Raw genomic sequence first — 13,327 nt, forward strand, 5'->3', positions numbered from 1 at the left:
AGATTGCTTTTTATGTAATCAGAAACGGAAGATGCTACTTCGTTTGCACCTTTCTTTCCTAAGCCTTCATGCTACAAGCACACAGTGGAGCGTTCAGTTTTCAAATCATGTATGCTGAAACAGTACTGCCACTGTTGGCACAGTTAGAATACCTGTTGGATCGGGATATGTGGAAGCGGAAAGTTTTGCATGTAACGAAAAACTATGGCTATGGAGTCATAACATTTCATTCTGCAGCTGGAAGAAATAAATAATTTAAGCCTAAGATTGGCATTGCTGGTACGAGGGTTGTTTTTTAACTAAGGGCCGTTTTTATTTTTAAAAAAAGATACAAATACTTTTGTAAAAAAACTTTTATTTTCTGATTCTACACAATTTTACCTATTTTTCTACATAGTTGCCTTGCTTATTTAAGCACTTGCCATACCGTACAACTAAGTTTTTAATTCCCTCTTCAAAGAATTCGGCCGCCTGCTCCGACAGCCAAGAGTTCACGGCCGCTTTCACTTCATCGTCGTCATTGACGCGCTGCCCGCCGAAATGGTGTTTCAGGTACCGGAAAAGGTAGCAAGGTCGGTGCTGTATGGTGCATGGTCCAAAACTTCCCAGCCAAAAGAATCAATCAAATCCCGAGTCTTTTGAGAGGTGTGAGGCCTAGCGTTATCGTGCAGGAGCAAAACTCCTTTTGTCAGCATGCCGCGCGTTTTGTTTTGAATTGCTCTGCGGAGCTTCTTTAGGATTGCACAGTAGGCATCTGAGTTGATTGTCGTTCCTCGTGACATAAAGTCCACTAGCAAAACACCGCGCCTGTCCCAGAACACAGTTGCCATAATCTTGCACTTTGGCAGCGTCTGTTTGGCTTTGACCTTGACGGGTGAGATTGTGTGTCGCCATTCCATTGATTGTCGCTTGCTTTTGGGAGTGATATGGGATACCCATGTTTCATCTCCAGTGACAATTTGACTCAACATATCATCCCCTTCTTCCTCGTAAGAAATCAAAAAGTCCAATGAAGTGGCAAATCTCTTCCCTTTGTGGTCCTCCGTGAGGAGTCTGGGTACCCACCGAGAACACAGTTTCTTAAAGTTTAGGTTTTCAGACACAATTTTGTACAAAACCGATCTTGAAACTTGTGGAAATTGTGAATCTTCTGTCCTCACGAAACTTTGTTTCGACTGCAGCCACCAAATCATCAGTGATCACAGAGGGCTGGCCTGAGCGTTCTTCGTCATGGACGTTTTGACGGCCATTTTTAAACTCTCTAACCCATAGACGCACTTTACCTTCACTCATGGCATTCAAGCCATAAACGTCTGTTAACTGACGATGAATTTCTGCAGCTGATAGGCTTCTCGCGGTCAAAAAACGTATCACTGACCGTATCTCACACGCGGCGGGCGATTCAATAATCGTAAACATTATAAAGTAGCACAGCGATGCGTACACGTCAGCTACAGAGATGCAACTTGCGTCAGTGTGAACGGGAAGGATGCCGGCAAGTGGCGCGGTGGCTTGTTGCGGCGTCCGCGCAAACTACGGGACTACACGCGCGAACGGCCCTTACTTAAAAAACAACTCTCGTAATATTGATTTTATTTATATCTGTACAGTTTCCTACGACTGCTCCAAGAAAGACATATTTACCAGCAAGATTTTCTAGCTGCTTTGCGTGGAACATAACCTCCTCTGTTTCGATAGGGCAGTCCTCTGGTACGAGCTGTCTTGACCTTGTTTCTAACACAATCTGCACTACTATTCTTCCTTTTTGGAGCCATAGTAATACAACCAACTGCCGCTCAGTGATCATTAACAGTGACTGTTAGTGCTACAACAAAGGAAGTTGATAATTTTATCAACAGTGTGTAGTATCGGAGCAAAACAGATTCTGTGCGGGAACGAGCAGCATCTGTTGAAGCGAAATAAGTCAGTAACTTGTTTGGCTTCAACAACAAACAGCGTAAAATGCACATCCTGTTCTACCATTTTCAGGAGCAAGACGCGTTTCATTTCAGCCCCAAACGATAAACTATACTCTTAAATGTACTACGCAGTGAAAAAACGAAAACTGAAAATTTTGACTTATTTGGTTTCAACAATTTGCGATTCAATTAGAAAAGAGCCTACGTCCAGGTCTTAATTACGGCAGGTTAGACGTCCGGCACTTCCCAGGTAACTTATTTTGGAGTCACTGGAACGCGTTGGTACGGTAGATTTAATGCAGTAAACGTGTATTAAATCGCACCGTAACTGTGACCTGCCGCTATGCCGGCACTAGTCAACGCGTCAGTGGGTAACCAACGTGATGCGATGTGCAGGTTTATGGGGCGAGGAACTGTCATAATTCCGTATGTGTGTTTCGTTTTTCCTAAGTCTTCAAGAAGTCCGAATTGTACGTGACACCGGAGGGTCAGGAGTATCTTCATCGCTAAATGTTTTATCATTTAATACTGAACACACGTTCACCAAGCAGCTATAATGCAGCTATTTGAACGTTGCGGCTAGCAGCAGTTGAAAACATGACGTCATAGTCATAGGGAGCAAAGTGACACTGCTACGGAGACAGACGGTAGCATCTGTTGTTTATATTAAGTCTCGTGATTTTATTGTTTTGACAATAGGAAATTATGTTTTAACTACCTTAGTTTGAGAACAGTACTCGTATCTTTTTAAAATGATTTCTCATTCTATTTTTTATCATAAGTTTTCGAAAATCCAAACTGATTCATAAGCAGTACAAATAAACACAAGGTCCCAAAACATCATACAACAAACCAAACTAGCGTTTTATGTGGAAAAAAATGGAGTCGTTTATCCTCCCAACACTGCACTATGGATGCAAGCAAGGGGTAAGCGGAATACGTGCAAGATATTTACAATGCAATACAAATAATGCAATACATACAAGAAGATCGTAATGAGGAACAGAACGCGAAGGAACCGGCTTCTGTGTCATGTAACGTTAGATGATTTTTTGGTTCTGACAGGTGCTAAAGCCCAATTATTTCCACTTGATGCAAGCCACGCAGTCGAAAATGCAATACTGAGTTTCACAAGCCAGAAGGTGGCCACAATGCCACTTACAAAATTGTACATGACTGTCAACCCCAGCTACGACTAGTTAATATTAGTTTTTGATTGAGATTTCTCGAATACCAGTACACACTGAGGTGACAAAAGTCATGGGATACTTCCTGATGTCATGCCGGACTTCCTTTTGCAGCGCCTCGACGTGATAAGGACTAAACAAGTATTGAAAGTCTGCAGCAGCAGTATTGAGCCACGCTACCCCTATAGCTGTTCGTAACTGCGAAAGCGTTGCCAGTACGGGGTATTGTGCAGAACTGAGCTCTCGATTATGTCCCATAAATGTTCGATGGGATTCGTGTCGGGGAGTCTGGGTGGCCAAATCATTCGCTCGAACTGCCCAGAATGTTCTTCAAACCAATCGTGAACAGTTGTGCCCTGGTGGCGTGGCGCATTGTCATCCATAGAAAAATTCCATCATTCTTTGGGAAGATAAAGTCCACGAATGGCTGCAAATGGTCTCCATGTAGCCGAACATAATCATTTCCAATTTATGATCGGTTCAGTTGGCCCGGAGGACGCCGACTGTTCCATAGAAACACAGCCGACAATATTATGGAGCCACCACCAGCATGCACAGAGCTCTGTTGACAACATGGCTGCATGCCTTCAGCTGGTCTGTACCACACCCAAACCCTACCATCAGCTCTTACCAACTGAAATCGAGACTCGTCTATCCAGTCCACGGTTTTCCATTCGTCAAGGGTCCATCTGATAAGGTCATTTGCCCAGGAAAGGCACTGCAGCTGATGTCACGCTATTAGGAAAGGCAATCGTATCAGTCATCTGCTGCCGTAGCCCATTAACGCCAAATTTCCCCGCACTGTCCTCAAACATATGTTCATCATACATCCGACATTGATTTCTGTGGTCACTTCAAGCAGTGTTGCTTGTCAGCACTGACAACTCTACATAAACGCAATGCTCTCAGTCGTTAAGGGAAGACCGTCGGCCACTGGGTTGGCTGTGGTCAGAAGTTGGTATTCTCGGCAAACTCTTGACATTGTGGATCTCGGAATACCGAATTCCTAATGACTTCCGAAACGGAATGTTCCGTGCGTCCGCATTCAAAGTCTGCTAATTCCTGTCGTGCGACCGTAATCACCCCAAATACCTTTTCACACAAATCACTTAAGTACAAATGACAGCTCCCCAGTGCACTGCCGTTTTATAGCTTGTGCACACAATATTACCGCCATCTGTATATGTGCATATTGCTATCCCGTTGACTTTTGTCATCTCAGTAAAGTACTTTGTGAGGCCACAGACACATTTACAAGTAATGCACTATGAGGCCCACCGATAAAGTATAAATGAAAAACATTACATCCAGTAGTCCTATTTCTCAGGTCAAGAATATGGATTTTTGCGTCAAATTTACCCCGTATTTGAAGTTCACTGCCAGGCCACTACGAGCGCTACTGTCATTCTGTGTTCCTGTATCGTAATATGGGCCTTGCACTTCTTATTATTTGGTGTCCTGTGCATATTGTCACACATCGCTGTTAACCAGCCAGGCAGCATGAACTGCAGCTGTGATCCATCAGATTTCCTGGGATATCCGTGCGATCAGCGATGAGACACTGATTAGTGCAATTTGCTCACACTAGAACATGTGCGATCTATGAATCCGTCAGTAGGCCATGTGATGGGTTGCTGCGATCAGTCGATGGTGTGTGGTGTCCTTAAGTGTTACTTTTGTCTTCGAATTGCTCTTTCGCATTTTCTTTGCTCTTGAATCAAAACTGCTCAGCTGTTCAGCGACTATGTCATTTCGTGGTAGACTTTTCACATTTCATCTGTTAAAATTTCACCTCCTTTAAGGAAATAACACTTGCCATTTCAGTGAAGTTGGTGCTGGCTTCCGTTATTTTCCTTTTATTTCGGAATTCCACTCCCATGAACAATCGAATTAAACATCCCTATGTAATAGTGTGCAGCATCTCATTTCATCCTGCTGATAGGGGTGACATGCTATGATATCGAATTTTCAAAATCCCAAAATCGATGTTAAACCACTACGATTTCTGATCATTGTATTTCACAAAGTTCTGTCTGTTGTGGGATCACAGCCTCATAGAATTTATTAAATGACTTTGTAGAGACACTAGTGTCTACATAAAAAATACGTGGACTATCGGTATGTTGATTACAATTTATTACGCACAGCCACAAAACAGATATGTGTAGACGTTAAAGGAGGTTATAAGATACATAAAATGTCGTGTGACTAGGGGCCCCGGTCGGGTAGACCGTTCGCCGGGTGCAAGTGTTTCGATTTGACGCCGCTTCGACGACTTGCGCGTCGATGGGGATGAAATGATGGTGATTAGGACAACACAACACCCAGTCCATGAGCGGAGAAAATCTTCGACCGAACCGGGAATCGAAGCCGGACCCTAAGGATTGACCTTCTGTCGCGCTGACCACTCAGCTACCGGGGGCGGACACGATATAAGATGAACATCAACAAAAGCAAAACGAGGATAATGCAATTTAGTCGACTTAAATCAGGTGATGCTAAAGGAATTAGATTAGGAAATGAGACACTTAAGATAGTAGGTGAGTTATGCTGTTTCGGGAGCAAAACAACAGATGATGGTCGAAGTAGAGAGGATATAACATCTAGACTTCCAACGGCAAGGAAAGCGTTTCTGAAGAAGAGACATTTGTTAACATCAAGTATAGATTTAAGTGTCAGGAAGTCGTGTCTGAAAGTATTTGTATGGAGTGTAGCCATGTATGGAAGTGAAACATGGACGATAAATAGTTTGGACAAGAAGAGAATAAAAGCTTCCAAAATGTGGTGCTACAGCAGAATGCTGAAGATTAGATGGGTAGATCACATAACTAATGAGGAGGTACTGAATAGGATTGGGGAGAAGAGGAGTTTGTGGCACAACTTGACTAGAAGAAGGGATCGGTTGGTAGGACATGTTCTGAGGCATCAAGGGATCACCAATTTAGTATTGGAGGGCAGAGTGGAGGGTAAAAATCGTACAGGGAGACCAAGAGATGAATACACTAAGCAGATTCAGAAGGATGTAGGTTGCAGTAGGTACTGGGAGATGAAGAAGCTTGCACAGGATAGAGTAGCATGGAGAGCTGCATCAAACCAGTCTCAGAACTGAAGACCAGTCTCAGGACTGAAGACCACCATAACAACAAAACAGACGTTAAAGAAGTAGAGAGAACAGGAAACAACAAAGAACATGAGAAGCTGAAGAGACACTGCATTTCATTTGTCACATTGATTTGTTGATTATATCACTCCCATACAGCCCCCCCCCCACCCCATATCAAAGTGCAAAGCACCAGGGACAAGGGGGAATCTGGACTTGACTATGCAGTCAGCTCATGTGTGGGCAGCTGGGTGTGGTAGGCATATAACTGAAGTAGTTGACACAGCTGGTCCCAGGGAGTTGAGGTTGAAAGGAGCATCAGCAGCAGCAGACAACAGGGCAGCTGTGTGAAGTCTCGGTTCCTCTGGTGTTTTCACGATGCCCTTTGAAGTTGGTCGTTAAGTCCTTGTGGGACTAACCCTCTCAGTGGCGACGTTGGTCTCATGTAGTCATTCCAGTGTAATCCAACAGATACCTGATGAAAACGGTGGAAAGGGGGTGGTGTGAATGTGATGCAGTGTTATGTATGTGGACACACCCCACGGCTTCACGGTCTGCTGGGCTTCTGAGGATGCTGCTGTCTGCGAAAAGACGGTTGCACTGGGCGATGTCTAAGCCACTGTAATGTTTTGCAGGCTGCTCGTATTTCACATTCTGTTACCATCACAGTATTTCCCAGTACACTATTCTCCTTAGGTGCCGGTAACACGGCAGTTTCATCCTGTTGTGTCGCACAGTCATTTTAAATGCTGTGTAGTTCAGATCCAAGTTAAGTGGTAGGACTCTCACTGGCCCCTGCGTCGTCCAGCGTAGAAGAACTTAAGTTTTCCATCCTGTGAGTAGTGTGGTAGTCAAACAGTCATTTACACGGGAATAGTGCAACCATCAGTGGAAGTGACTCGTTGATCGAGGCTACTGACCACTAAAGTGAACTGCTCGAGGTCATTATAAATTTGTTGCTGGGCAAAAATGTTCTCCATTATTGCAAACTGTATATCTCATTCATGAGGCGTAAATGACGGGGCCCTTATTTGCAAACACGACCTGGGAATACTGCTAGAGCTGATGGACAGAAAGTCTGTTACTCTTTAATGAGGTACTGGCACAGTTGAAGGGCCTAGGATCATGTTCCACCAGTTTGAGCACCTGCCTTTTACTGACGTAGCACATATTGACATTTCTTCCTATTTGTCAATAATATTTCTGTATGTACTTCATACACTGGTATGTGGCAGAAAACAAAAATTGTTTTTCTCAGTCTCTTTTTTGGTTTATTTCTCAGAAAATTTCATAAACATATATATATGTATATACAGGGTGTTACAAAAAGGTACGGCCAAACTTTCAGGAAACATTCCTCACACACAAAGAAAGAAAATATGTTATGTGGACACGTGTCCGGAAACGCTTACTTGCCATGTTAGAGCTCATTTTATTACTTCTCTTCAAATCACATTAATCATGGAATGGAAACACACAGCAACAGAACGTGCCAGCGTGCCTTCAAACACTTTGTTACAGGAAATGTTCAAAATTTCTTCCGTTAGCGAGGATACATGCGTCCACCCTCCGTCGCATGGAATCTCTGATGCCCTGATGCAGCCCTGGAGAATGGCGTATGTATCACAGCCACCCACAATACGAGCACGAAGAAAAAAAAAATGGCTCTGAGCACTATGGGACTCAACTGCTGAGGTCATAAGTCCCCTAGAACTTAGAACTACTTAAACCTAACTGACCTAAGGACATCACACACATCCATGCCCGAGGCAGGATTCGAACCTGCGACCGTAGCGGTCGTGCGGCGAGCACGAAGAGTCTCTACATTTGGTACCGGGGTTGCGTAGACAAGAGCTTTCAAATGCCCCCATAAATGAAAGTTAAGAGGGTAGAGGTCAGGAGAGCGTGGAGGCCATGCAATTGGTCCGACTCTACCAATCCATCGGTCACCGAATCTGTCGTTGAGAAGCGTACGAACACTTCGACTGAAATGTGCAGGAGCCCCATCGTGCATGAACCACATGTTGCGTCGTACTTGTAAAGGCACATGCTCTAACAGCACAGGTAGAGTATCCCATATGAGGTCGTGCGGTAGCGTTATCGCTTCCCACGCCCGGGTTCCCGGGTTCGATTCCCGGCGGGGTCAGGGATTTTCTCTGCCTCGTGATGGCTGGGTGTTGTGTGCTGTCCTTTGGTTAGTTAGGTTTAAGTAGTTCTAAGTTCTAGGGTACTGATGACCACGGATATTAAGTCCCATAGTGCTCAGAGCCATTTGAACCATTTTATCCCGTATGAAATCATGATAACGTGCTCCATTGAGCGTAGGTGGAAGAAACTAAAATGAGCTCGAACATGGAAATTAAGCATTTTCGGTCACATGTCCACATAACATCTTTTCTTTATTTGTGTGTGAGGAGTATTTCCTGAAAGTTTGGCCGTACCTTTTTGTAACACCCTGTATATATATTTATATATATATAAATTAATGAAAACCGTTTATAATGTTGATATGATCTGTTTTTCAGGAACTGGCAGAAAGAACTGGCTGCAGCAAATAGAAAGGAGAAAAGGAAACCAAGTCTTTTGAGAGCACTTTATCATACATTTGCTGGTCAATTATTATACCAAGGAATACTGTCAGGCATAGCTATGTTTGTACTTAGGTGAGTGAACTTAGATGTATCATTAAATGCCAATATAAGTAATAAAGGATATTTGAGTAATGAATTTCTTCTAAAGTCACTGGTTTGTGTTTATTTGATCTGCAATGAAATGCCAGAGTATGAAGCACTCGTGGAAAGCAGTGGAACTCACGTAATGCTAGGTACCGAAAGCTGGTTAAAATCCACCATTGATAGCAGTAAGATTTCTGGGGAAATTTAAGCACATAACAAAAGGATAGGCAAGTGGTAAATGGAGATGGTCTGTTTTTCACACTTCAAATTTATCAGGATAGTAACTACAGCTGCATGCGTAATTGTTTGGGCAACACAACTTTAAACAAAACCTAAAAGTTCCCCAGTCATCCTGTCATCATTTGTAATTTAAATCACCCAACTATCAATTGGGATAGTGATAGTTTTGTTGTTGGTTGGCATGACTAAAGACATTCCGCGAAATATTTTAAATTACTTCTCTGAAATCCACGTAGAACAGATACTTTGGAATCCCCTCGTGGTTGAAATAAGTTAGATCTCTTGGCAGTCCCTGTTTGCTTTGAGGATGTCCGCTGTATCTGATATCAATGACAGGCCCGGATCTTGGGGGGGCACGGGGTAACGGGGGGTATCTGCCACTAGCGGCAATTTCAGTGGGCGCAAATTCATATTCTCGAAGAAAAAAGCCTTGTTTCACAAAGCGCCTAGCACCAGCGCACTTTGGTCTATCAATTATTCATATTATTTTGAAACGCTTCCCTGTTGGCTTTTGAACACATTCTAAGTTGATTTCTGAATGAATCATAAGTTGATATCTGAATGTGTGCATAGTGTGCGTGATGTCTCCGCCAGGGGAATCCCCGTCGCGTCAAGAAATTGAAAAAAAAAACTTAACCACAGACAAAAGGGGATCTGACTATAATAGCTGAACAGAACAAACTGGAACGGGTAATGCAAATCGCTGTTTGTTTATGTGGTTGATTGGGTGTGCAAATGATCAGCTTTGTTGTTATTATTAGCAAAATCTTCCAGAGTGGAAATAAACGACTAACAGGAATAACACTTAAGAAAGATTACATATTATCTTCTCAGTGTAGTCAATAAAATGAAGTTTTGACAGAAAATTTTTGCCAGATCGCTACAGTACTAAGGGCTAGTAGTAAATGCAGTCCCCGGTAGCAGCTGCTTAAGATCTCGGAATAACGCGGAAAACATGTTGTACAAGAAATGGGGACATCACACAAATTATATGGAAGAATATGATGATTCCAAATCTTTTTAGAAATTTCGTACTACAACTGATTTTCGATCTCGTGCTTGAGAATCTGGAGCGTTTGAATGAAATGTGAAACTATTTCCTAACAAAACTTTCTGTTTTTAGTAGGCCTAATAGGCATTTGATATTGGTACTTCGTGAATTATATTGTCGTGTTATTTATGTAAATGAGATAGATATAAATGACCATTTGTGCCAAAACAGTCTCGCTTGTTTGGCTCATGTTAACAGTTGCTGCAACATTAGAAAGGCCTCTTTCATTTCATGTAGCAGACAGTGGCAAAATAGATGTAATGAAGTCAAGAAATCACACCAGTCTTGGATACTGTTTGTGTTTATGAAGATAGTAACTGTTCTCAAAAGAACAGATACCATTGATGATAGTGAAGCTTCTCTAGAATAAATGATAATTAACTGAAAATCTCAGCTGCCGACAGGTGTTTTTGACATACCTTGATGGGGGACAGCTGAAAATGTGTGCCCTGACCGGGACTCGAACCCAGGATCTCCTGCATCTGCCATGTAAGCAGGGGATCCCGGGTTCGAGTCCCGGTCAGGGCACACATTTTCAGCTGTCCCCATCAAGGTATGTCAACAACACCTGTCGGCAGCTGAGGATTTCAATTAATTATCAACTATTTGTATTAACAGTTTTTTCAGTATTAGACAATGACATTTTGATTTTTCACATAGCAAAATGTTTTACAAACTTTGATGAGGCAATATATCAAACAGTTCAGAAAGATGTGCACTATAAAATGAACATAGTTTTGAAAGATCGATTTTTTAAAAACAATTTTGATGTCCTACCTTAAACGCTTGAGGGGCACTATCAAAATTTTGCCCCGGTTTGGAAATATTGTAGATCTGATGCAATCAGTGACCATGAGGCAGTTCTAGCAACAATGATTACCAAAGTACGAAAGTGAACTAAAACAAGCAGAAAGTATGTCTGTTCAGTAAACTAGATAAAGAGGTAGTAGTGTTATATCTCAGTGAGAAATTTCGAACATTTAGCTCTGAACTGGAGTATGTGAAAGAAGTGCGATTCAAGTGCAAAGGAATAGTTGACCATGCACTGGGTAAATATGTACCAAGTAGAACAGTTCGTAATGGTAGGGACCATTCAAGATATACAGTCACTGCAAAGAAACTTCCAAAGAAACAGATATATTCCATGTTCTGGCCTAGATGGATCACTTGGAACTGACCAACTGGCGTACCATCATCTGTCATAGTCATCTTTTGGATGTACTGTGGAGGAGCACTGCCTCAGCACGACTCTCCCTGCCGCTGTTGGCTTTCTAGACCTGTGAGCTGCTACTTCTCTTTCACATAGCTCCTCAATTCACTTCACAAACCTAAACACACCCTGTGCCAATCCTTCAACCAAGGAAGAATCCCTGGTAATACCAGGAGTTGAACCCGGGTCCTCTACACAATAGCCAGATACACTGACCACATAGCAATGGAGGCAGACTAAGAAGACAAAAGCTACTGGATAGTAGGTATAAACAAATCATTGGGCAATAGATAGATACTGAATGAAATATGTTAGGATGTCAAGAGATCAATTCATGAATCCTTCTACAATTACTGTAACAGTACATTATTGAGAGATCTCTCACAAACCCAAGGAAATTGTGATCATTTCTAAAGGCTGTTAGTGGTACCAAAGTTAGGGTGCAGACACACATGGATGAGCCAGGTATTAAAACTCAGGGTGGAAAAAAAGCAGAAATTTTTAACTCAGTTTTCAAATGGTCCTTTACAAATGAAAATCCAGGTGTATTTAATTCTCATAGCTCTCCAAATATGACTGAAATAGATATTAGTGTCACTGGCATTGAGAAACAGCTGTATTAATTAAAACTGAACAAAGCTCCAGAGCCAAGTGAAATCCCTGTCAGAATGTAAATTTCATATAAATATAACACACAGATAAATAGGGAAAGGTTGAAGGAGTGTCATGCTGCATTCAGTCTATGTGTAAATGTGGAGGAATTGATGTTCTGAACATTTGCATACTAACAATAAATAAAACATGATGTAATTTAGTAAACGAAATAGACATCAAATAATGACATTCAGTGACATTAGCTAGTGTCCTCAGCATTCATCCAGCACCTTTATTATAAAGATCATTCAAAACATTCAAGAGTCAGTAATTTATAAGCATTTGCGTAATATTGTTCATGTACAGTGCCAATGTAGCTTGTGTAGTTTTTACAATAAAATTGTTGTTAAAGTAACAATACATGCATCTCAGTGCTGTGATTATGCTGATATGCTTAGATTTACAATACAATGATTCTGTGATTTAATATGTAATTTCAAGTATTATATGTTGCCATTATCTTCCATATTGTGGAATCCACCACCTTTGGTGCATCAACCATTACAGCTCTTCCTGATGTACGTTAACTGCCTTGCACCCTACTCCAGAAAAAAATCCACTCCTTTACCCGTGAAGACTGCTTGCTTGCCTCTTGACTGCTGGCCAAATACCATTCTGGCCCTGCCCATCCCCAGCTGTGCCAAAACGTAAGATTCCATTGACACTGTCCCAGTGACAGCTTGTTAGCATAAGCATCAACTTACAGCTTGGCTACCAGCTGACTGTCCACCTTAATTAATGACTACCAACAAATTGTGGCCGAGAAAAACGTAGGCCACCCAGTGGCAGAATGTGTTACTGAGAGCAGATTGTTTGATTTCAGTAGGTTCTTCACAACCTTTGCCATCTGGGTCCTCCCAAATTCCATAATCTCTTTTCTTCATAAAACATTTCTTTGATTCCACAGTACTCCTGACCTCAGCCTCCACTAGCCCCTATGCCACATCCACCCCTGTTCCCATGGCTCCCACTTATCACCTTTATTCTACACTTTCCTGTCCAAATTTTCAATCTTCCACTGATGCCTCTTCCCGTCCTTCATAAACCAACCCACCACTTCACTTTGTGCTACATGTAACTTCAACCACCTTCAACAGGGTATGTTGACTGGTGCCACACTTCTGTCACATTCCTCTCCTGTCTCTGCCTCCCAACTATCAGCCACCCTTCTCAGCACACTTCTGCATTTCCTTGCTCTTCTCAAACACTTCACTCTACACCACAACTCAACAAAGTTGGGCTGCAGTGATAGGACAATGTTGTTGACTGGGAGAATGTAGCTGTGCATGTG

General features: G+C 42.3%; 1 protein-coding gene across 1 annotated transcript in view; it reads left to right on the forward strand.

The window, feature by feature from the left end:
- The window catches only part of LOC124594893 (ATP-binding cassette sub-family C member 4-like), a 162,642-nt gene that overhangs the window by 49,934 nt on the left and 99,381 nt on the right, over positions 1-13,327 (forward strand). Inside the window, exon 3 of the mRNA XM_047133366.1 lies at positions 8,732-8,869. Coding sequence (XP_046989322.1) covers positions 8,732-8,869 — 138 coding nt within the window. The remainder of the gene's footprint in view (positions 1-8,731; positions 8,870-13,327) is intronic.

The sequence above is a fragment of the Schistocerca americana genome, chromosome 2 (genome assembly GCF_021461395.2).
Source record: "Schistocerca americana isolate TAMUIC-IGC-003095 chromosome 2, iqSchAmer2.1, whole genome shotgun sequence".
In the NCBI taxonomy this organism is placed as follows: Eukaryota; Metazoa; Arthropoda; class Insecta; order Orthoptera; family Acrididae; genus Schistocerca; species Schistocerca americana.